Source organism: Aphelocoma coerulescens (genome assembly GCF_041296385.1).
Source record: "Aphelocoma coerulescens isolate FSJ_1873_10779 chromosome W unlocalized genomic scaffold, UR_Acoe_1.0 ChrW_unloc_scaf_1, whole genome shotgun sequence".
NCBI classification, from domain to species: domain Eukaryota; kingdom Metazoa; phylum Chordata; class Aves; order Passeriformes; family Corvidae; genus Aphelocoma; species Aphelocoma coerulescens.
This window is the reverse complement of record NW_027184080.1, coordinates 12,592,343-12,616,917: the sequence shown is the minus strand read 5'-3', so window position 1 is coordinate 12,616,917 and position 24,575 is coordinate 12,592,343. Positions and strand designations below refer to the sequence as shown.

Genomic DNA, 24,575 nt, shown 5'->3' with positions numbered 1-24,575 from the left:
CAAAGAACCTAAAACAGTGACAGCTGAATGGAGGGAAAGTGGAGAGGGAGATGCTGATCTCTTCTCCCTGGTATCCTGTGACAGGATGAGTAGGAATAGTTCAAAGCTGCATCACAAAAGGTTTAGACTAGATATTAGAAAACATTTCTTTACTGAGAGGGTGGTCAAACACTGGAACAGGCTTCCTAGAGACATGGTTGGTGCCCCAAGCCTGTCAGTGTTTGAGGTATTTGGACAATGCCCTTAATATTATGCTTTTGGTCAGCCCTGAAGTGGTCAGGTAGTTGAAGTAGACAGTCATTGTAGATCCCTTCCAACTGAAACAAAGAATTTTTAAAAAAAGGAAAAATGCTAAATTACACATACTAAAGGAGTCTTGGACAAAAGTCATGGCTTTTCACATTCAGTTCCTGTTTTCCAACTCCTGCTTCCCTCCTTGATCTCCCCATGCAGCACACTCTCCAGTGTTGGTGGGGCTGCATAGATGATTAATCATGTCACAGAAGTGTGTGCTGAACTGGCTGCTTCAGAAGCCCCTTTAATTCCCTGGCAAATCCAAATTATGCATTACTTACTGTTTTACTTCACATCTTTCTGCATTTGCTCAAGAACCTGCAGGGAGATCAGCTTAGAAGTACAAAATTACATTGCTTTTGTGTTTTACATCTATATTGAGTTTATTTTAAAAATCCACATTCCTTTCAAAGGAATAAATGTGAATATTCATTAACTTAAATTAATGCAATTTTTATGAGCTATTTCACACATTTCATAATAATCTACTTACAGAATCATGCATATATATTTCTGGTGTTTGAAAAATATTCTAGTTCAAGAAATAAACTCTGAAAACTGAATGTCTGCTTATGTAGCTATTTTAGTTCCATAAAAATAAAATTGAATAAAAACAGTGAAAAGGAATTGGTTTTATAGCCTTGTAAAAATCAGTTCTTCACTACATCTATTGAAATGCATCATTCTGTCTTGCCAGGGCTTTTTGTTTTCCCAAAATTAACAGATACCTACCTGTTGCTGAACCGGTACCTGCTGTACTACCTGTGTGGGTACTGCTGCCTGGCCAGCCACAGATGCCTGTAAAGTCACAGTCGAACCTGTGTCCGACCCAGTCTCTGATGTCTGCATCGTGGTCTCTGAATAAAATTAAAATGTAAAATTAAAAGTTCAGCACGAACTTCTTTGCTTTTTGTCACTTATTCAGATCTTAAAAGAAGCATATTCACCCAAAATCAAATCTGGGGATTAGCTAAAGATTGTTCCATGTTCTATTACATGAGTACACAGAGATATTTAATTTATTTTTCCTTTTTTAAAATGCTGTTTTGGCCTAAAGTATTAGAAAATTCATATTATATATTATGTTATTACTTTATCTAATCTAAGGTCTGCTTAGAGCTTGCAGCACATTGAGAAGAGAATAAGCTTTGGACTTCATGATTTCTTTCTAACAGTTTACAGTCTGCTTTGTAATAGCAAATACATTTATCAAGTCAGAAGCAAGGTGCACACAAACCTATTTACTGCTTTGAAGTAAAGAACTTTTAGAAAAACACCCATTCACAGGCCTGATTCTTCTCTAACTACACTTGTATACATTAGCTGCAACTATTATTACATTTTGAGAGGAGACTCAAAACCTTATACCATATTAAGACAACACACTTTAAGCTACCTATATGCACAAAAATAAATAATTCTAGAAGCTGCACATATAAATGTTTACTTCTTAATTAAGCATGCCTTCACAAAAAGACTTGCAATCATCAATGCAATAAAACTGAATGATGGAAATATTTTCCACTAAGTCATCACAATTCTAAAGAACAAAAAGAGTAATTTATGTAGTAATCATAGTACAAGCAAATTATAGTACCTTCAATATCGTCAGCTTTCAGAAAGAACTAACATACACTGAATAAAGTATACTGTAAGAACACAATGGGTAAAATATGCAATACCAGAAAGAAATTTCTTTTAATTTTCTTCCCTGAAACAGTTCAAATCCTTATGTACTGAAATATTAAAAGTTTTCTCTTACCTTACTTGCCCTCAAGATATCTTATTTAATAATGCAAATCAACAGAAACTTTTCTCACTTATTTATGTGACTTCAGGAACAACTCATAAAAATCAGAAATAAGTCAAAGTCCTGCCATCAGCTTGTAAATGACTACGCATTCTTCAAAACTGTCCTTCCTCTGGTTTAATAAGTTGCACTATAAATTTTTCATATTCAAATGCTGAGTTAAAGCTCTGGCAGGTGATAGAATGAGGGGCTTCAACCTGAAAAGAAGACCCTGGAAAGCATTTTAAAGGTGAAAAAGTGACTCAAGTAAGCTTTTTTAGCAGAAAGTGTTAAGTGTAATCACTGGAGTTATAAACAGGGATTTTACCCCTACATGAGGTTGTGGCACTGACATTTTTAAGAGGAATATTCAAAATTTGGATACAGCACAGAAATGGTCTAACAATGAAGGAAAATGCCTTACAAAGAAAACCTATTTAGATTATCATAAAGAAGACTGAGGATGACTTACTCTGTTGGGTTTGTGTGGCCAGATTTTGTGAGTTGGGGGGGGCTACAGGGGTGGCTTCTGAGAGCAGCTGCTGGAAGCTTCCTCCATGTCCAACAGAGCCAAAGCCAGCCGGCTCCAAGATGGACCCACCACTGGCCAAGGCTGAGACAATCAGTGATGGTAATAACGCATTTGTTATAATATATTTAAGAAGGAAAAAAAAGATATTGCATAGAAGTAATTGCAGCCAGAAAAGAGTGGAGTGAGAACATGAGAGAAGCAACTCTGCAGGCACCAAGGTCAGTGCAGAAGGAGGGGGAGGAGGTGCTCCAGGCGCCAGAGCTGACATTCCTCTGCAGCCTGTGGTGAAGACCATGGTGAAGCAGCTGTGCCTCTGCAGCCCATGGAAGAGCCCCACATTGGAGCATGTGAATGCCTGAGAGGAGGCTGTTACCCTGTGGGAAGCCCATGCTGGAGCAGGGTCCTGGCAGGGACCTGTGGACCCATGGAGAGAGGAGCCCACACTGGAGCAGGTTTGCCGGTAGGACTTGTGACCCCATTGGGGACCCACAGTGGAGCAGGCTGTGCCTGAAGGATTGCACGCCATGGAAAGGGATCCACACTGGGGCAGTTCCTGAAGAACTGTAGCCCGTGGGAAGGACTCTCATTGGAGAAGTTCGTGGAGGACTGTCTCCCATGGGAAGGACCCCACGCTGGAGCAGGGGAAGGACTCTGACTCCTCTCCCTGAGCAGCAGCAGGAACGACGTGTGATGAACTGACTGTAACCCCCATTCCCTGTCTCCCTGTGCTGTTGGGGAGGGAGAAGGTAGAGCCCAGGAAGGAGGGAGGGGTGGGGAGAAGATGTTTGTAAGATTTGTTTTGCTTCCCATTATCCTGCTCTGATTTTAATTGGTAATAAATTCAATTAATTTCCCCAAGTCGAGTCTGTTTTGCCTGTGATGGTAATCGACAAGTGATCTCTCCCAGTCCTTAATTCATGAGCCTTAATTATATTTTCTCTCCCCTGTCTAGTTGAAGAAGGGAGTGATAGAGCAGCTTTGGTGGGTAGCTGGCATCCAGCCACGGTCAAACAACCACACTTATACATAATAGGAATTAGAGAAATCTTCAGTTTTGCACAGAATTACAGAATTGTTTAGGTTGGAAGGAACCTTTTGAGATCATCTAGTCCAACCTTCCTGCTCAAAACAGGGTCACCTAGAACAAGTTGCCATGTCCAGTTGGGTTCTTAATACCTCCAAAGATAGACACTCCACAACATCTTTGTAAAACCTGCTATAGTCCTTGACTAACCTCACAGTAAAAAAGTGTATTTGAGTGTTCAGATGGAATTTCCTGCTTTTTTCCATTTGTGTCGATTGCCTCCTGTCCTGTCGAGCACCACTGAGAATAGTCTTGCTCCCTCATCTTCACTCCCTCCCATCAGGTATTTATGCACAGTGATAAGGTCCTCCCTGAGCCTTCTCCTTCCAAGCTGAATAGTCCCAGCTCTCAGCCTCTCCTCATATGGCATATGCTCCAGTTCCTTAATCATCTTTGTAGTCCCTTGCTGCCCTTGCCCTTTCTTGTACTGGGGAGCCCAGAACTGAACATGTGGCCTCACGAGCACTGAGTAGGGAGAAAGGATCTACCTCAAATCCTAGCAATGCTCTTCCTAATGCAGGCAGGGATACTGTTGGCCTCTTTTGTCATTAGGGTGCATTGCTGGCTTATGTTCAGCTTCTCCGTCAGGACACACATTTTCTTCTCCCCAAAGCTACTTTCTAGCTAGTCACCCTGCAGCCTGTACTGGTGCTTGGGGTAAATCCTCCCCAGATGCAGAACTTTGCATTCCCACTTGTTGAATATCATGAGATCCTTCTCTGCCAGTTCTTTAGAGTGTAAAGATCTCTCTGAATGGCACGAGAGACATCTGGTCTATCAACGACTCCTCCCAGTTTCATATCTGTTGCTGGAGTCCCTCAGCCTGAAAAAGGGAAGACTCCAGGGAGATTTTATAGTAGCCTTTTAACATTTAAATAGGGCTTCTAAGAAATATGGAGACTTTTTACCAGGGCCCATAGTGACAGGAAAATGGGCAATGGTTTTCAACTGATTTAGATGGGACATAAGGAAGAAATTGTTTACAACTAAGATGGTGAGACACTGGAACAATCAGGTTGCCCAGGGAAGTTTTGGATGCCCCATCATTAGAAGTGTTAAAGGTCAGGTTGGACAAGGCTTTGAGCAACCTGATCTAGTGAAATGTGCCCTTGTCCATGACAGCGGGGTTGGACCTTTAAAGGTCCCTTCTAACCCAAACCATAAGATGATGGTTCAGAGGGCTATGGCCTGTCCAACTACTGATGGTAGAACCCTCACTCACTCCTGTAGCTGACACCACAGGCCTCAGGGTGCCTACACTCCCCAGTCTGACTCCAGTAGCTGGGCACCAAATTTCACTCACACACACAGGTCTCACCAGCAGCTGGCACCGGTTCCTTGCAGCAAACATGCTGTCCTGGTTTCAGCTGGGATAGAATTCATTTTCTTCTCAGTAGCTGGTACAGTGCTGTGTTTTGGATTCTGTATGAGAATAATGCTGATAACACACTGTTGGGGTTTTAGGAGTTCTCCTTCTATTTTCTTTTTCTCTTAAAGAATTTTCCCCATATATGTTGCCAGGGGGACAAATTACTGGGTGCTTAAGAAAAACAAAAGACCTGGCCACAGAAGAAGGGGCCCAACTGGCTACTCTCTTTCACCTGGGGTTTTCTCCTGTAGGGAGAAAAAAGGGGGTGAGTACAGTCCCTGGCTGGCTGGTGTTCTCTGCGTTCAGAGGGAGAGGAGGGCTCCCATCATTGTGGAGGGAGTTTGTCAGTGCTGCAGGCTTCTGCTTTTGGCTGCCTTCCTTCTACCGTGAGTGGAGCTTGCTCGCTGGAGTGGCTGTTACACGGGGACCCTATTTAACACCCCACCTTACTAAAAGAGGGACCTTTTCACCATCTGCTCAGGTGCCTCAGGGAAAACCCTGGGATTCCCAAGCTCGCCTTTCCCTGCCCCACTGGGAGCCGGGCCCTGGCCGCCCTGCCCCGGCCATTGCTTCGCGCCTTTGCTACTCTGTAGCTCCACACACCCTGCCTGCCAAGACCTCCCAGGGTTCCTGCTGGAGCTCCAGAGTTTGGATACATCTCATCTACCACCCGGGATTTGTGCTCGTCCCTGCTGTTCCAGCCTGGTGTTCCCGAGGGTCTGGCTGGGCACCGGGATCAGCTGCCCAGAGGGTCTGTGAAGCCTTTGTTACATCCCTTCCCAGGATCCCAAGCTGCCATTGCCGCGTGCTCCCCGAGCTCGCTCTGGAGCTCCCCCTGCAGCTGCGGGGGAACCATCGCACCTGCCCTGATCACCGGGAGCCGCCAGCGCCCCTGCCGGCTGCAACAGTAACTGCACCCAAGGGGGAAGGGCCTGACAGCCAAGAAGGCTGGCACTGGGTTTGTGGTTCTGTTTGCTGTTATGCCATAGTTATTGTTGTTTGTTTGCCTTGTTATACACACACATATATATATAATAGTAAAGAACTGTTATTCCTATTCCTCATATCTTTGCCTGAAAGCCCCTTAATTTCAAAATTATAATATTCGGAGGGAAGGGGGGTGCATTTTTCCATTTCAAGGGAGGCTCCTGCCTTCCTTGGCAGACACCTGTCTTTCAAACCATGACACGCATTGATGTTTTGGTTGTCGCTGAGCAGTGCTTACCCTGAGTCAAGGGCTTTTCAGTTCTCATGCTCTGCCAGGGAGGAGCTGCACAAGAAGCTGGGAGGAGCATACTCCAGACAGCTGACCTGAACTGCCCAAAGGGATATTCTGTACCATAGAACATCATGCTCTGTGAGTAAAGTGGGGGAAGTTAGCCAGAAGGGGCCAATTGCTGCTCGGTCAGTGGGTGGTGAGCATTTGTATTGTGCATCACTTCTTTTTCTTGGGTTTTACCTTCCTCTCTCCGTCTCATTTTATTACAACTATTAGCAGTAGTATTAGTATTACCATATTACCATCATTATTATTATATTTTACTTTGTTTCAATGATTATACTGTTCTTATCCCAACCCATGAGTTTAATTTTTTTTTCTTTCCTGATTCTCCTTCCCATCACAATGAGGGTGGGGGGGAAGGGAAGTGAGCGAGCAGCTGTGTGTGGTATTTAGTTGCCAGTTGGGGTTAAGCCACAACACATACACAGAGGACAGAGAGTGAGATTAAGCAGGGCGATAGTTAAGAAAACATTCAAAAAGAAAATATAAGAAAATAGGACAGACTGCAGTGATCAGGCACAGGGCTCAGCCAGACTGATGCCATAGGTTTTAACTTTTAAATTTTTCAAATTCTGTACTGCTTAGTGTGTAACTCTGAAGTTTCTTGTAGCCTGTTAATTTCTGCTCTCTCGTGCTAGGTAGACATAACAAAGCCTCTCTGGGCCTGCTCTTCAAGGACACCTAGACTGTCCTAGGCCCAAAAGTATAAACCAAAGAGCCTCTAAGGGGTGGGGGTTAAGCTGAGGGGAAAACTGAAGCTTTAATTGGAGAATTAACCCTGATATGCAAATGAACCAAGCCTATAAAAGAGTGAAGAACTTGTGACCTGTTGTCCATCTTGGGGTCCATCTTGGTAATAGCCTCTGGCCCCAGGGGTACCTGTGAAGGCCTTTCAAATAAATACGTACTTTTATTCCCTTACTCCTGTCTAGTCTCTGTTTCTAGGAGGCCTCTTAAGGCATCAGTTCTTTGGCACCACCAGAAAGGACAACGAGGCTTCCGAAAATCCTCTGGAACTCAGAAAGATCCAGCTCAGCTCCCCCCCTCTGCCAGCACCCGGGGGGGGGGGGGGGGGGCAGTTGCCAGGAGTCCAGGAGGCAGAGGAGCTCCAAGAGCCCAGAAAACTCTCCAGATCCAGCACAGAGGCACGTGAGTAACTGAATAAAGATGGTATTCTGTTGGCACCCGGACTGGGTGTTAAGAGATCTCTTACAGTTTGTTTAGGGACTCGGGAGAGTCCGAGGGAGTTTTCATTTGGCGTTTCCCCTTTTGTTAGCTTGGCAGCTCGTGAGAGCTTGTCAGGGAACTCGTGTGAGAGTCCCAGGGAATTTAATTTTCCCTCTGTTGGTTTGTTGCTAGCTTGTGTCCAGCCACTACCTGTGGACATCCAGTCAGGTGGCACAGTGGCCTGGAGGCTTGGAATGAGTTGCCAGCCACAGTTCAAATCCTGGAGTTATGGGTTCAAATCCTACCTTCTCTAGTTTTCTCTCTTTGCTTTATAGAGTATTTTAGATCTTGTTGTTTTGTTTTTGTGAATTTTCTGTTTATAAGCATAAAACCATGGGTGGTAATATTTCTTGTATGGGGAGTGAAACACCACAGAACTCATCTTTAAACTTAGATAACGGGGGAAAATTGACTGGCAAAGATAAAACCCTTACAAAAGCAGAATTAATTAGGCTTTCCACACTGATTTGGACAGCTAATAGGTTAGATAACTGGCAAAAGTGGTCGCAATTTGGAAGCCTAGATGAAGAATTAATATTGAGTTTAATATCGTATCACTGAAGAGATCGCTGTTTCTTAGAACTAGAGTATGTGAAGCTCTTCTTGGCTGCATCTAAGTTACAAATATCTAAAAGGAAGCATTCACTGTTTTTAAGGAAAAAAGAGAAAAATGTTAAGTCTATGTTGGACCTGACAAAGGGGGAAGACGTGGAGATGGATTTAATAGCGCCGGCCTTGAGAATGGGGCCCCCTCCCCCTCCTCCCCCTTCTCCTCCTCCTTCTCAGCCGACGTGGGTCCCGGGGGTAGGGGGAGGAGGAGAGGCAGCTTTAGATGGGTTCCGGCCGGTGAAAAAGGAGAAGGGGGAGGTGGACTGGCCGCCCCCACCTCCTCCCGCGGACCCGGGAGACTTCCTGGCCCCGACTCAGGCTCCGACAGGGCCGCATTTGAAAGAGGATGAAAACTTGCAGTGGCGGCTTTGGAAGGCGTTTGTGTCTTCAGTGACTTCTGCCCAGAAGCCGCCCGGCTCTCCCTCTCCCCCCCCTCTGATCTCACCAGGGGATGAAGGGCTGAGGGGAGGGGACAGCCAGCGTGTGCAGCCTACGGCACCGCCCTTAGAGGAGGAGCCGGGGGGCAGGGCTTTCCACCAAGAGGGTGGGGAGGGAACCTCCCAAGGGGGAGGGGGGGGGGGCGTTCCTCCCTCTCCCAGGCGTCGGAGTCTCCATGACAACGCCGTGCGCCGAGTGGCTGGCTTGGAGGATGACGTCATCAAAGAGCGCAGGCCCAGGGACACGGCTCGGTCCCTGCGACGGAGTAGGTCCCTGTCAGTGATACCAGGTACCAGAACTGGCCGGGGCAGACCTGACACAGCAGACTCCACGGAATCAGACAGCTCTCACTCAGGCAGTTCCTCTGAAGAGGAAGATGAGATAGCTGCTTTAAGAAGGCGAAAGAGGAGAAAGATAGCAAGAAAAGTAATAAGGGAGCGGAGCCCAATTGCTAAACGGACCAGAGCGAAAAGGGGGCCAGTTTTACAAGCCCCTCTGAGACAGGTTGTGGGTAATCAAGGGATAATCTATGTGAAAGTTCCATACTCCCAAATAGACTTAGAACAATGGAAGAGTACAGTGGGAAAATATAAAGAAAGTCCAGACAAAGTGGCTACTTTGGTACAAAGAGCAATTAAAACACAGAACCCTGACTGGAGTGATTTGGCAGCTATGATAGAGACATTGCTTGATCCCACTGAAAGACAGATGGTAAACAAAGCTATTATGGACTCTGTGGAATCAGGCATAGCTAACAGGACACTACAAAACATGGTTGCAGAAATATTTCCAACAGATGATCCAAGGTGGGACCCAAATGTGCCAGCAGAAATGCAAAGATTAAAATGGTATCAAGATCTCATAGTATATGGGTTAAAGCATGGTGTCCCTAAAGCTCTTAACTGGGCAAATCTTTATGAAGTGAAGCAAGGTCCTAATGAAACTCCTACTGATTTTTTGAATAGGTTAAGAGAAGCTGCTACCAAATACACGAACATAAATCCTGATACATCGGAAGGGGGAAATAATCTGGCTTATTTGTTTATGGGTCAGACTTCAAACGATATAAGAAGAAAGTTGCAGAAGTTAGAAGGGGTTTGTTGGGGTTTTAGGAGCTCTCCTGGTTTTTTTCTTCTGTTAAAGGAATTTTGCCCATACATGTTGCTGGGAAGCAAATGGCTGGGTACTTCAGAAAAACAAAAGAGCTGGCTACAGGTTGGGGTGCATCTGGCTACTCTTTTGTTTTCACCTGAGTGTGTGGGGGCAGTCGGTCTCAGCGGCGTTCGGACAGAGAGGGAAGCTGCTTTTTCTTCGTCCGCTTTGCTTTCTGCTGGAGAAAGCCCCAGGATCCCAAGCCCGCCTTCCCTGCCCCGCTCGGAACCGAGCCGTGGCCGCCCTGCCCCGCTGCCGCTTCGAGCCTTCGCTACGTTGTAGCCCTGCTCGCCCTGCCTGCCCAGACCTCCGAGGGGGTTCCCCGTTTCAATACACCTCGTCTGCCATCCGGGATTTCTGCTCGTCCCTGCTGTTCCTGCCTGCTGTTCCAGCCTGCCGTTCCAGCCTGCTGTTCCCGAGGGCCCGGCCGGACACCGGGATCAGCTGCCCAGGGGTTTGTGAAGCTTCTTTGTCCCATCCCCTCCCGGGATCCCAGGGCACCGGTGCTGCGTGCTCCTCGAGCTCGCTCCGGAGCGCCCCCTGCAGCTGCGGGGGAACCATCGCACCTGCCCTGATCACCGGGAGCCACCAGCGCCCCTGCCGGCTGCGACCGGAACTGCACCCAAGGGGAAAGGGCCTGACAGCCAAGAAGGCTGGCACTGGGTTTGTGATTGTTTGCTGTTACTGCCATAGTTACTGTTGTTTGTTTGACTGGTTATACACGTACAGATATATAATAGTAAAGAACTGTTATTCCTATTTCCCACATCTTTGCCTAAAAGCCCCCTTGATTTCAAAATTATAATAACTCGGAGGGAAGGGGGTTGCATCTGCCATTCCAAGGGAGGCTTCTGCCTTCCTTAGCATACACCTGTCTTTCAAACCAAGACAGATCTTGGCGCCCAACCGTGGGGCCTGAGGGCATTAAGAGAGAGAGGTGAAAAACAATTCCTGGATAACTTAATTCAGTGTGCTGGATATAGGAACCTTGTTAGGCATCACTATGTGGTCTAGTTTACCCTGGTTTGGGTGGCAGGTGGTCATGGCTATATTCTTCCCCTTTGCAGCTCCTTACCTAATCATGGGTCCTCTGACTAAGGCTACCATTGCTGTTATCCAGTTTGCGCTATGGGTTGAGAAGGTGAGGAATTCATGGGTTTTTAACTTCCTCTGGAATGTGGGCACATGGATAAAGGGCTATCACACACTAAGTGCATGTTTTTGGGGTTATGTTTAAAATGGTACCTTCTGTGAGGAAATGACACCAGGGGAAGTTTTCACCCAACCCCTCAACCAGTTCTTTGGTCCCACCCCACCAATTTTCGAAGGGTTTAGTTTCCCTCTGAGTACTAACCAACTGGTGCTGGTAGGCCTACTCTATTTAGCACTCAGGGATAAGTTGAGATTGGCTTGGATGACTACCCAGACACCGGCCCCAGACACTAGAGATCCTACCCCAGAGCCTGATCCAGCCACAGAGCCTGATACTGCCCAACAGCCCACCTCAGAAATGGACTACCCGAACTGGGTGGGAGTACTGGTGAAGGGGATGCAGGAGATGCGCCAGGAGATATGTCAAGAGATGGGCCAGGTGTGCCAGGGGATATGCCAAGTGCTAAGGGAATACACCTCCTCAGCTAGTGAAAAACCTTCTCCCTGCCCCAAAGAGGGTGAGTCCGATGGTGCAGCAATGAAACCCACGGATGTTACAACCGTCCAGGTTTCAGCTGAACCACAAGGACAACCACAGCCAGCAACAGTCGCCCCTGCGCAAAGGAGGAAGTGTAAGACCAAATCAGTATGACCAGTTAATGATGATGGGGAACCAGGGCCCTCACAACCAGCAAGAGAGCCAGAGCCAGAAATCATCACCGAGTCCCTCTCGTACGACAGTCTCCGTAGTATGTGAAAAGACATTGTGCGAAGGGGGCGTGAGCCTTATACCACCTGGCTGCTTCGGGTTTGGGACCTTATGGGCACAGGTGTGCAACTGGATAGTGGTGAGGCAAGGTATCTGGGATCATTGACCCAGGACCCAGGTGTGGACCAGATATTTGTAAGGGAGCCAGGGCCCCTTTCTCTCTGGGAGCGGCTCTTAATGAGTGTGAGAGAAAGGTTCATTCACAAAGACAGAGTGCAGGAATACCATCATAGAATGCAGTGGAAGACACTCGAGGAAGGGATCCAGCAGCTAAGAGAGGTGGCAGTATTAGAGGTACTCTTTGAGAAGGATGGACAGCATGATAATGACCCCGATAAGGTCAGGTGCACAGGACAGATGATGTGGAACCTGGCAAAGCTAGGACCACCGCAATACACCACCTTCATTGCAACGATTGATGCTGACAATAACCGAGAAACAGTGAGCTCTGTTGCCAACAAGCTCAGGAATTATGACAGTATGGTCAATGACCCGCTGAAAGCTCATGTCTCTGCTGTGGTCCAGGACCTCAAAGAAGAGATGAAGGAGATGAGGGAGGAGATGAAGAAGGTCAGTGTGGCACCAGTGCGAGTCACAGGCCCCCAAGTCAGAGCCCGTCATCCCCCAGCTAGAGAGAGAAGATACACCCCACGAGCTGAGCTGTGGTTTTTCCTGTGTGAACATGGGGAAGACATGAGAAGGTGGGATGGGAAACCCACCTCTGTCCTGGCAGCGCGGGTGCGTGAACTCAAGGAGGGAGGCACTAACCGAGGGGGTTCCGCTAAGGTGAAAGTAGCCTCAGCCTCCCGTGACCGAGCTGCCAGGTATTACAAAAGGGAGGATGATATGTCAGATCCCCTTGAAGGGACCTCTAGCATGTACGCCCAGGGAAAGAATGATAACCAGGGCTAGAGGGGCCCTGCCTCTAGCCAGGAAGAGGCACGGGAGAACCAGGTTTTCTGGACGGTGTGGATTCGATGGCCTGGCACATAAGTGCCACAAAAATATGATGCATTGGTTGATACTGGGGCACAGTGTACTTTAATGCCATCGGGACATGTGGGGGCAGAACCTGTATCCATTGCTGGGGTGACCGAGGGATCACAGCAGTTGACCCTTTTGGAAGCTGAGGTGAGCCTGACTGGGAAGGAGTGGCAAAAGCATCCGATTGTGACTGGCCCAGAGGCCTCGTGTATTCTGGGCATAGACTTCCTCCGGAATGGCTATTACAAAGACCCGAAAGGACTCAGGTGGGCATCTGGGATTGCTGCTGTGGAGACAGAGGGCATTAGGCAATTGAACACCCTGCCTGGACTACCAGAGAATCCTTCTGCAGTTGGGCTCCTGAAAGTGGAAGAGCAACGAGTGCCAATTGCCACCTCGACAGTGCACCACTGGCAGTATTGGACCAATCGAGATGCTGTGATCCCCATCCACAAGATGATCGATGAGCTGGAGAGCCTAGGGGTGGTCAGCAAGACTCACTCACCCTTCAACAGCCCCATCTGGCCTGTGCGCAAGTCTGACGGGGAATGGAGATTGACTGTGGACTATCGTGCCTTGAATGAAGTGACCCCACCATTGAGCGCTGCTGTGTCGGACATGTTGGAGCTCCAGTATGAGCTGGAGTCCAAAGCAGCGAAGTGGTATGCCACTATTGACATTGCTAATGCATTTTTCTGCATTCCTCTGGCAGCAGAGTGCAGGCCTCAGTTTGCCTTCACCTGGAGGGGCGTGCAGTACACCTGGAACCGACTGCCCCAGGGGTGGAAGAACAGTCCCACCATCTGCCATGGACTGATCCAGGCTGCACTGGAAGAGGGTGAGGCTCCAGAACATCTGCAGTACATTGATGACATCATTGTGTGGGGGAACACCGCAACAGAAGTGTTTGAGAAAGGAGAGAGAATCATCCAGATTCTCCTGGAAGCTGGATTTGCCATCAAGAAGAGCAAAGTCAAGGGACCTGCCCGAGAGATCCAGTTCCTGGGAGTAAAGTGGCAAGATGGACGGCGTCAGATTCCCACTGAGGTCATCAATAAGATCATAGCAATGTCTCCACCGACCAACAAAGAAACACAAGCTTTCCTAGGTGCCATAGGTTTCTGGAGAATGCACATTCCCGAGTACAGCCAGATTGTGAGCCCTCTCTACCTGGTTACCCGCAAGAAGAACGATTTCCACTGGGGCCCTGAACAACAGCAAGCCTTAGCCCAGATCAAGCAGGAAATCGCTCACGCCGTAGCCCTTGGCCCAGTTAGGACAGGACCAGAGGTGAAGAACGTGCTCTACTCTGCAGCCGGGAACAATGGTCTGTCCTGGAGCCTCTGGCAGAAGGCGCCTGGTGAGACTCGGGGTCGACCACTGGGATTCTGGAGCTGAAGCTACAGAGGGTCTGAAGCCAACTACACTCCCACAGAGAAAGAAATCTTGGCAGCTTACGAAGGAGTCCAAGCTGCCTCAGAAGTAATTGGCACAGAGGCACAACTCCTCCTGGCACCCCGACTATGGGTGCTGGGGTGAATGTTCAAAGGAAAGGTTCCTTCCACGCATCACGCCACCGATTCTACTTGGAGCAAATGAATCGCCCTCATCACGCAGTGTGCCCGAATTGGAAACCCAAGTCGCCCTGGGATCTTGGAAATAATTACGAACTGGCCGGAAGGTGAGACTTTTGGGTTATCTTCTGAAGAAGAAGATGAGGAGCAGGTGACACGTGCCAAAGAAGCCCCACCATATAACGAGCTACCAGAGAGTGAAAGACAATACGCCCTCTTCACTGACGGTTCCTGCCGAATTGTAGGCGCTAGCCGGAAATGGAAAGCTGCTGTATGGACCCACACACAACAAGTTGCACAGGCTACTGAAAGAGAAGGTGGATCGAGCCAATTTGCTGAACTCGAAGCCACCTAATTAGCTCTGGACATTGCTGAAAGAGAGAAGTGGCCAAAGCTCTACCTCTACACTGATTCATGGATGGTAGCCAATGCTCTGTGGGGTTGGCTGGAAAGGTGGAAGAAGGCAAACTGGCAGCGCAGAGGAAAACCAATCTGGGCTGCTGAGGAGTGGAAAGGCATTGCCACTCGGGTAGAGAAGTTACCAGTGAAGGTCCGTCATGTAGACGCTCACGTTCCCAAGAGCTGGGCTAACGAAGAACATCGTAACAACAAAGTGGTAGATCAGGCGGCGAAAATAGAGGTGTCCCAGATAGACTTGGATTGGCAACATAAAGAAGAGTTGTTCCTAGCTCAATGGGCCCATGATGCCTCGGGCCATCAGGGCAGAGACGCCACCTATAAGTGGGCACGAGATCGAGGGGTGGATCTAACCATGGACAGTATCTCCCAGGTGATCCATGACTGTGAGACGTGCTGCGATCAAGCAGGCCAAGCGGGTGAAGCCCCTGTGGTATGGTGGGTGATGGTCCAAATACAAGTATGGGGAGGCCTGGCAGATTGATTACATCACACTGCCTCAAACACGCCAAGGCAAGCGCTATGTGCTCACAATGGTAGAAGCCACCACAGGATGGCTGGAGACCTACCCAGTGCCTCACGCTACTGCCCGGAACACCATCCTGGGCCTTGAAAAGCAAGTCCTTTGGAGGCATGGCACCCCTGAGAGAATTGAGTCTGACAATGGGACTCATTTCAAGAACAGCCTTATAAAAACCTGGGCTAGAGAACATGGCATTGAATGGGTGTACCACATCCCTTACCATGCACCAGCAGCTGGGAAGGTTGAGCGGTGTAATGGATTGCTTAAAACCACCTTGAAGGCACTGGGTGGGGGGACTTTCAAAAACTGGGAGGTGCATTTAGCAAGAGCCACCTGGTTAGTTAACACCCGAGGCTCCACCAGCCGAGCAGGCCCTGCCCAATCCAGAACCTCTACAAACAACAGATGGAGATAAGGTTCCAGTGGTACATATGAGAGGTATGCTTGGAAAAACTGTTTGGGTTCATTCTGCCTCGAGCAAAGACAAACCCATCCGTGGGGTTGTCTTCGCTCAGGGACCAGGTTGCACCTGGTGGGTGATGCAAAAGGATGGAGAGACCCGATGCATACCTCAAGGGGACCTTGTTTTAGGGTGAACTACCCATGTCTCTGTACTTGTATCAGTATCAGCATGTATATATATATATATATAATTTGGGTGATGCATGTATATATATGGTTAAAAGGGTTAAGTTTCATGTAACGTTAGTATGGGAAAATATCGGGGTGGATAATGTTGGGGTTTTAGGAGCTCTCCTGGTTTTTTTCTTCTGTTAAAGGAATTTTGCCCATACATGTTGCTGGGAAGCAAATGGCTGGGTACTTCAGAAAAACAAAAGAGCTGGCTACAGGTTGGGGTGCATCTGGCTACTCTTTTGTTTTCACCTGAGTGTGTGGGGGCAGTCGGTCTCAGCGGCGTTCGGACAGAGAGGGAAGCTGCTTTTTCTTCGTCCGCTTTGCTTTCTGCTGGAGAAAGCCCCAGGATCCCAAGCCCGCCTTCCCTGCCCCGCTCGGAACCGAGCCGTGGCCGCCCTGCCCCGCTGCCGCTTCGAGCCTTCGCTACGTTGTAGCCCTGCTCGCCCTGCCTGCCCAGACCTCCGAGGGGGTTCCCCGTTTCAATACACCTCGTCTGCCATCCGGGATTTCTGCTCGTCCCTGCTGTTCCTGCCTGCTGTTCCAGCCTGCCGTTCCAGCCTGCTGTTCCCGAGGGCCCGGCCGGACACCGGGATCAGCTGCCCAGGGGTTTGTGAAGCTTCTTTGTCCCATCCCCTCCCGGGATCCCAGGGCACCGGTGCTGCGTGCTCCTCGAGCTCGCTCCGGAGCGCCCCCTGCAGCTGCGGGGGAACCATCGCACCTGCCCTGATCACCGGGAGCCACCAGCGCCCCTGCCGGCTGCGACCGGAACTGCACCCAAGGGGAAAGGGCCTGACAGCCAAGAAGGCTGGCACTGGGTTTGTGATTGTTTGCTGTTACTGCCATAGTTACTGTTGTTTGTTTGACTGGTTATACACGTACAGATATATAATAGTAAAGAACTGTTATTCCTATTTCCCACATCTTTGCCTAAAAGCCCCCTTGATTTCAAAATTATAATAACTCGGAGGGAAGGGGGTTGCATCTGCCATTCCAAGGGAGGCTTCTGCCTTCCTTAGCATACACCTGTCTTTCAAACCAAGACAGATCTTGGCGCCCAACCGTGGGGCCTGAGGGCATTAAGAGAGAGAGGTGAAAAACAATTCCTGGATAACTTAATTCAGTGTGCTGGATATAGGAACCTTGTTAGGCATCACTATGTGGTCTAGTTTACCCTGGTTTGGGTGGCAGGTGGTCATGGCTATATTCTTCCCCTTTGCAGCTCCTTACCTAATCATGGGTCCTCTGACTAAGGCTACCATTGCTGTTATCCAGTTTGCGCTATGGGTTGAGAAGGTGAGGAATTCATGGGTTTTTAACTTCCTCTGGAATGTGGGCACATGGATAAAGGGCTATCACACACTAAGTGCATGTTTTTGGGGTTATGTTTAAAATGGTACCTTCTGTGAGGAAATGACACCAGGGGAAGTTTTCACCCAACCCCTCAACCAGTTCTTTGGTCCCACCCCACCAATTTTCGAAGGGTTTAGTTTCCCTCTGAGTACTAACCAACTGGTGCTGGTAGGCCTACTCTATTTAGCACTCAGGGATAAGTTGAGATTGGCTTGGATGACTACCCAGACACCGGCCCCAGACACTAGAGATCCTACCCCAGAGCCTGATCCAGCCACAGAGCCTGATACTGCCCAACAGCCCACCTCAGAAATGGACTACCCGAACTGGGTGGGAGTACTGGTGAAGGGGATGCAGGAGATGCGCCAGGAGATATGTCAAGAGATGGGCCAGGTGTGCCAGGGGATATGCCAAGTGCTAAGGGAATACACCTCCTCAGCTAGTGAAAAACCTTCTCCCTGCCCCAAAGAGGGTGAGTCCGATGGTGCAGCAATGAAACCCACGGATGTTACAACCGTCCAGGTTTCAGCTGAACCACAAGGACAACCACAGCCAGCAACAGTCGCCCCTGCGCAAAGGAGGAAGTGTAAGACCAAATCAGTATGACCAGTTAATGATGATGGGGAACCAGGGCCCTCACAACCAGCAAGAGAGCCAGAGCCAGAAATCATCACCGAGTCCCTCTCGTACGACAGTCTCCGTAGTATGTGAAAAGACATTGTGCGAAGGGGGCGTGAGCCTTATACCACCTGGCTGCTTCGGGTTTGGGACCTTATGGGCACAGGTGTGCAACTGGATAGTGGTGAGGCAAGGTATCTGGGATCATTGACCCAGGACCCAGGTGTGGACCAGATATTTGTAAGGGAGCCAGGGCCCCTTTCTCTCTGGGAGCGGCTCTTAATGAGTGTGAGAGAAAGGTTCATTCACAAAGACAGAGTGCAGGAATACCATCATAGAATGCAGTGGAAGACACTCGAGGAAGGGATCCAGCAGCTAAGAGAGGTGGCAGTATTAGAGGTACTCTTTGAGAAGGATGGACAGCATGATAATGACCCCGATAAGGTCAGGTGCACAGGACAGATGATGTGGAACCTGGCAAAGCTAGGACCACCGCAATACACCACCTTCATTGCAACGATTGATGCTGACAATAACCGAGAAACAGTGAGCTCTGTTGCCAACAAGCTCAGGAATTATGACAGTATGGTCAATGACCCGCTGAAAGCTCATGTCTCTGCTGTGGTCCAGGACCTCAAAGAAGAGATGAAGGAGATGAGGGAGGAGATGAAGAAGGTCAGTGTGGCACCAGTGCGAGTCACAGGCCCCCAAGTCAGAGCCCGTCATCCCCCAGCTAGAGAGAGAAGATACACCCCACGAGCTGAGCTGTGGTTTTTCCTGTGTGAACATGGGGAAGACATGAGAAGGTGGGATGGGAAACCCACCTCTGTCCTGGCAGCGCGGGTGCGTGAACTCAAGGAGGGAGGCACTAACCGAGGGGGTTCCGCTAAGGTGAAAGTAGCCTCAGCCTCCCGTGACCGAGCTGCCAGGTATTACAAAAGGGAGGATGATATGTCAGATCCCCTTGAAGGGACCTCTAGCATGTACGCCCAGGGAAAGAATGATAACCAGGGCTAGAGGGGCCCTGCCTCTAGCCAGGAAGAGGCACGGGAGAACCAGGTTTTCTGGACGGTGTGGATTCGATGGCCTGGCACATAAGTGCCACAAAAATATGATGCATTGGTTGATACTGGGGCACAGTGTACTTTAATGCCATCGGGACATGTGGGGGCAGAACCTGTATCCATTGCTGGGGTGACCGAGGGATCACAGCAGTTGACCCTTTTGGAAGCTGAGGTGAGCCTGACTGGGAAGGAGTGGCAAAAGCATCCGATTGTGACTGGCCCAGAGGCCTCGTGTATTCTGGGCATAGACTTCCTCCGGAATGGCTATTACAAAGACCCGAAAGGACTCAGGTGGGCATCTGGGATTGCTGCTGTGGAGACAGAGGGCATTAGGCAATTGAACACCCTGCCTGGACTACCAGAGAATCCTTCTGCAGTTGGGCTTCTGAAAGTGGAAGAGCAACGAGTGCCAATTGCCACCTCGACAGTGCACCACTGGCAGTATTGGACCAATCGAGATGCTGTGATCCCCATCCACAAGATGATCGATGAGCTGGAGAGCCTAGGGGTGGTCAGCAAGACTCACTCACCCTTCAACAGCCCCATCTGGCCTGTGCGCAAGTCTGACGGGGAATGGAGATTGACTGTGGACTATCGTGCCTTGAATGAAGTGACCCCACCATTGAGCGCTGCTGTGTCGGACATGTTGGAGCTCCAGTATGAGCTGGAGTCCAAAGCAGCGAAGTGGTATGCCACTATTGACATTGCTAATGCATTTTTCTGCATTCCTCTGGCAGCAGAGTGCAGGCCTCAGTTTGCCTTCACCTGGAGGGGCGTGCAGTACACCTGGAACCGACTGCCCCAGGGGTGGAAGAACAGTCCCACCATCTGCCATGGACTGATCCAGGCTGCACTGGAAGAGGGTGAGGCTCCAGAACATCTGCAGTACATTGATGACATCATTGTGTGGGGGAACACCGCAACAGAAGTGTTTGAGAAAGGAGAGAGAATCATCCAGATTCTCCTGGAAGCTGGATTTGCCATCAAGAAGAGCAAAGTCAAGGGACCTGCCCGAGAGATCCAGTTCCTGGGAGTAAAGTGGCAAGATGGACGGCGTCAGATTCCCACTGAGGTCATCAATAAGATCATAGCAATGTCTCCACCGACCAACAAAGAAACACAAGCTTTCCTAGGTGCCATAGGTTTCTGGAGAATGCACATTCCCGAGTACAGCCAGATTGTGAGCCCTCTCTACCTGGTTACCCGCAAGAAGAACGATTTCCACTGGGGCCCTGAACAACAGCAAGCCTTAGCCCAGATCAAGCAGGAAATCGCTCACGCCGTAGCCCTTGGCCCAGTTAGGACAGGACCAGAGGTGAAGAACGTGCTCTACTCTGCAGCCGGGAACAATGGTCTGTCCTGGAGCCTCTGGCAGAAGGCGCCTGGTGAGACTCGGGGTCGACCACTGGGATTCTGGAGCTGAAGCTACAGAGGGTCTGAAGCCAACTACACTCCCACAGAGAAAGAAATCTTGGCAGCTTACGAAGGAGTCCAAGCTGCCTCAGAAGTAATTGGCACAGAGGCACAACTCCTCCTGGCACCCCGACTATGGGTGCTGGGGTGAATGTTCAAAGGAAAGGTTCCTTCCACGCATCACGCCACCGATTCTACTTGGAGCAAATGAATCGCCCTCATCACGCAGTGTGCCCGAATTGGAAACCCAAGTCGCCCTGGGATCTTGGAAATAATTACGAACTGGCCGGAAGGTGAGACTTTTGGGTTATCTTCTGAAGAAGAAGATGAGGAGCAGGTGACACGTGCCAAAGAAGCCCCACCATATAACGAGCTACCAGAGAGTGAAAGACAATACGCCCTCTTCACTGACGGTTCCTGCCGAATTGTAGGCGCTAGCCGGAAATGGAAAGCTGCTGTATGGACCCACACACAACAAGTTGCACAGGCTACTGAAAGAGAAGGTGGATCGAGCCAATTTGCTGAACTCGAAGCCACCTAATTAGCTCTGGACATTGCTGAAAGAGAGAAGTGGCCAAAGCTCTACCTCTACACTGATTCATGGATGGTAGCCAATGCTCTGTGGGGTTGGCTGGAAAGGTGGAAGAAGGCAAACTGGCAGCGCAGAGGAAAACCAATCTGGGCTGCTGAGGAGTGGAAAGGCATTGCCACTCGGGTAGAGAAGTTACCAGTGAAGGTCCGTCATGTAGACGCTCACGTTCCCAAGAGCTGGGCTAACGAAGAACATCGTAACAACAAAGTGGTAGATCAGGCGGCGAAAATAGAGGTGTCCCAGATAGACTTGGATTGGCAACATAAAGAAGAGTTGTTCCTAGCTCAATGGGCCCATGATGCCTCGGGCCATCAGGGCAGAGACGCCACCTATAAGTGGGCACGAGATCGAGGGGTGGATCTAACCATGGACAGTATCTCCCAGGTGATCCATGACTGTGAGACGTGCTGCGATCAAGCAGGCCAAGCGGGTGAAGCCCCTGTGGTATGGTGGGTGATGGTCCAAATACAAGTATGGGGAGGCCTGGCAGATTGATTACATCACACTGCCTCAAACACGCCAAGGCAAGCGCTATGTGCTCACAATGGTAGAAGCCACCACAGGATGGCTGGAGACCTACCCAGTGCCTCACGCTACTGCCCGGAACACCATCCTGGGCCTTGAAAAGCAAGTCCTTTGGAGGCATGGCACCCCTGAGAGAATTGAGTCTGACAATGGGACTCATTTCAAGAACAGCCTTATAAAAACCTGGGCTAGAGAACATGGCATTGAATGGGTGTACCACATCCCTTACCATGCACCAGCAGCTGGGAAGGTTGAGCGGTGTAATGGATTGCTTAAAACCACCTTGAAGGCACTGGGTGGGGGGACTTTCAAAAACTGGGAGGTGCATTTAGCAAGAGCCACCTGGTTAGTTAACACCCGAGGCTCCACCAGCCGAGCAGGCCCTGCCCAATCCAGAACCTCTACAAACAACAGATGGAGATAAGGTTCCAGTGGTACACATGAGAGGTATGCTTGGAAAAACTGTTTGGGTTCATTCTGCCTCGAGCAAAGACAAACCCATCCGTGGGGTTGTCTTCGCTCAGGGACCAGGTTGCACCTGGTGGGTGATGCAAAAGGATGGAGAGACCCGATGCATACCTCAAGGGGACCTTGTTTTAGGGTGAACTACCCATGTCTCTGTACTTGTATCAGTATCAGCATGTATATATATATATATATAATTTGGGTGATGCATGTATATATATGGTTAAAAGGGTTAAGTTTCATGTAACGTTAGTATGGGAAAATATCGGGGTGGATAATGTTGGGGTTTTAGGAGCTCTCCTGGTTTTTTTCTTCTGTTAAAGGAATTTTGCCCATACATGTTGCTGGGAAGCAAATGGCTGGGTACTTCAGAAAAACAAAAGAGCTGGCTACAGGTTGGGGTGCATCTGGCTACTCTTTTGTTTTCACCTGAGTGTGTGGGGGCAGTCGGTCTCAGCGGCGTTCGGACAGAGAGGGAAGCTGCTTTTTCTTCGTCCGCTTTGCTTTCTGCTGGAGAAAGCCCCAGGATCCCAAGCCCGCCTTCCCTGCCCCGCTCGGAACCGAGCCGTGGCCGCCCTGCCCCGCTGCCGCTTCGAGCCTTCGCTACGTTGTAGCCCTGCTCGCCCTGCCTGCCCAGACCTCCGAGGGGGTTCCCCGTTTCAATACACCTCGTCTGCCATCTGGGATTTCTGCTCGTCCCTGCCGTTCCTGCCTGCTGTTCCAGCCTGCTGTTCCCGAGAGTCCGGCCGGACACTGGGATCGGCTGCCCAGGGGTTTGTGAAGCTTCTTTGTCCCATCCCTTCCCCGGGATCCCAGGGCACCAGTGCTGCGTGCTCCCCGAGCTCACTCCAGGGCGCCCCCTGCAGCTGCGGGGGAACCATCGCACCTGCCCTGATCACCGGGAGCCACCAGCGGCCCTGCCGGCTGCGACCGGAACTGCACCCAAGGGGAAAGGGCCTGACAGCCAAGAAGGCTGGCACTGGGTTTGTGATTGTTTGCTGTTACTGCCATAGTTACTGTTGTTTGTTTGACTGGTTATACACGTACAGATATATAATAGTAAAGAACTGTTATTCCTATTTCCCACATCTTTGCCTAAAAGCCCCCTTGATTTCAAAATTATAATAACTCGGAGGGAAGGGGGTTGCATCTGCCATTCCAAGGGAGGCTTCTGCCTTTCTTAGCATACACCTGTCTTTCAAACCAAGACAGGTTTCAAGACATGAATAAAATGTTAGAAGTATCCTGGAGAGCGTTTTGAGATAGAGACTACAGTTACAAAGGTAAACCCTGTCCCAGGAAGAAGGCTAGCCAGGAAAAGACATCTAAGAAAGCCTCTCCTCCTAGGGACAAAGACACATGCACTTATTGCAAGAAGAAAGGGCATTGGAAGGCTGACTGTCCGATGCTGAAGACACCCCCAGTTCCACATCTCCCATTGGAACAAAACTCATACTCAGAATGATGGGGTCTGGAGGCTTCTCCCCCAGCAGAGCCTTTGGTTATAGCCAAGCTGGGGAAAGATGATATAGAATTTCTGGTAGACACCGGTGTGGCATATTCTGTGTTAAATACTTTAGAAGGGAAACTGAATCAGAAAACTATTCATGTGGTTGTGGCAACAGGGGTAACTGAAACACGGCCTTTATTCCAACCTTTGAAATTTAAACTGGGGAAGCACTGGGTAACTCATCAATTTCTTTATATGCCCAACTCCCCTAAACCATTGCTGGGAAGGGATTTGTTAGAAAAATTGGAAGATGAAACTAAATTCTAAAAAGGGAAGGGTGTACGAGTTATAATTCCAGAAACTAAATTTGTCAAAGTTACTGCACTTTTTATACAGGACAGATGTGGTGAAATCCCCATTGAAGTTTAAAATGCTGTCAATCCAATTGTGTGGGCTAGTGATGTTCCAGGAAGATCCAAACAGGCAGAACCAGTGAGCATTGCACTCAAACCAGGAGCTACACCGGTAAGGCAAAAACAGTATCCTTTAAAATTAGAAAGTTGCAAAGGACTGGCACCTATAATTCAAAAATTCCTCCACCATGCGTTATTAGTGCAGTGTGAGCCAATCCTTTCAGTGAAGAAAGCTGATGGTAAAAGTTATTGGTTAGCCCAAGATTTGAGGGCAATTAACAAAATTACAGAGGACATACACCCAGTGGTAGCCAGTCCATACACACTTTTGACCGCACTGACGGATGACTTAGGGTGGTTTACTGTTGTGGACCTGAAAGATGCCTTTTTCTGCATTCCTGTGCATACAAACAGCCAGGAGCTTTTTGCTTTTGAGTGGGAAAATCCCGAAACAGGGAGGAAAAGTCAGCTTACATGGACAGTCCTACCCCAGGGTTTCAAAAATAGCCCAAAAATATTTGGAAACCAGCTAGCAAAGGAGTTGGAAGATTGGAGGAGACAAGAGCCAGGAGGGGTTATCCTTCAGTATGTTGACATCTTGATTGCAGCTAACACCAGAGATAACTGTATTCAATTCACTGTAAGCTTGTTAAACTTTTTGGGACAGAGTGGATACAGAGTTTCCAAAGATGAGGCACAGATTGCCAAGGAAGCAGTAGTTTACTTGGGGCTTGAGATTTTCCATGGACACCGACAGCTCAGCAAGGAATGGAAAGAAGCCATTTGCCGGCTTCCAGAGCCCCACACCATGAGAGAGATGCAGGCTTTCCTGGGAATGGTAGGTTGGTGTTGTT

The 24,575-nt window shown here is 49.2% G+C and overlaps 1 protein-coding gene across 2 annotated transcripts in view; it reads right to left on the bottom strand.

Moving 5' to 3' along the window:
* Positions 1 to 24,575, bottom strand: part of LOC138102746 (transcription factor RFX3-like) — a 243,462-nt gene that overhangs the window by 188,631 nt on the left and 30,256 nt on the right. For both annotated transcript variants that reach the window (XM_069000496.1, XM_069000497.1), the window contains exon 2: positions 1,027 to 1,151. In XM_069000496.1, the coding sequence (XP_068856597.1) occupies positions 1,027 to 1,143 (117 nt within the window). In that variant the 5' untranslated portion in view covers positions 1,144 to 1,151. The remainder of the gene's footprint in view (positions 1 to 1,026; positions 1,152 to 24,575) is intronic.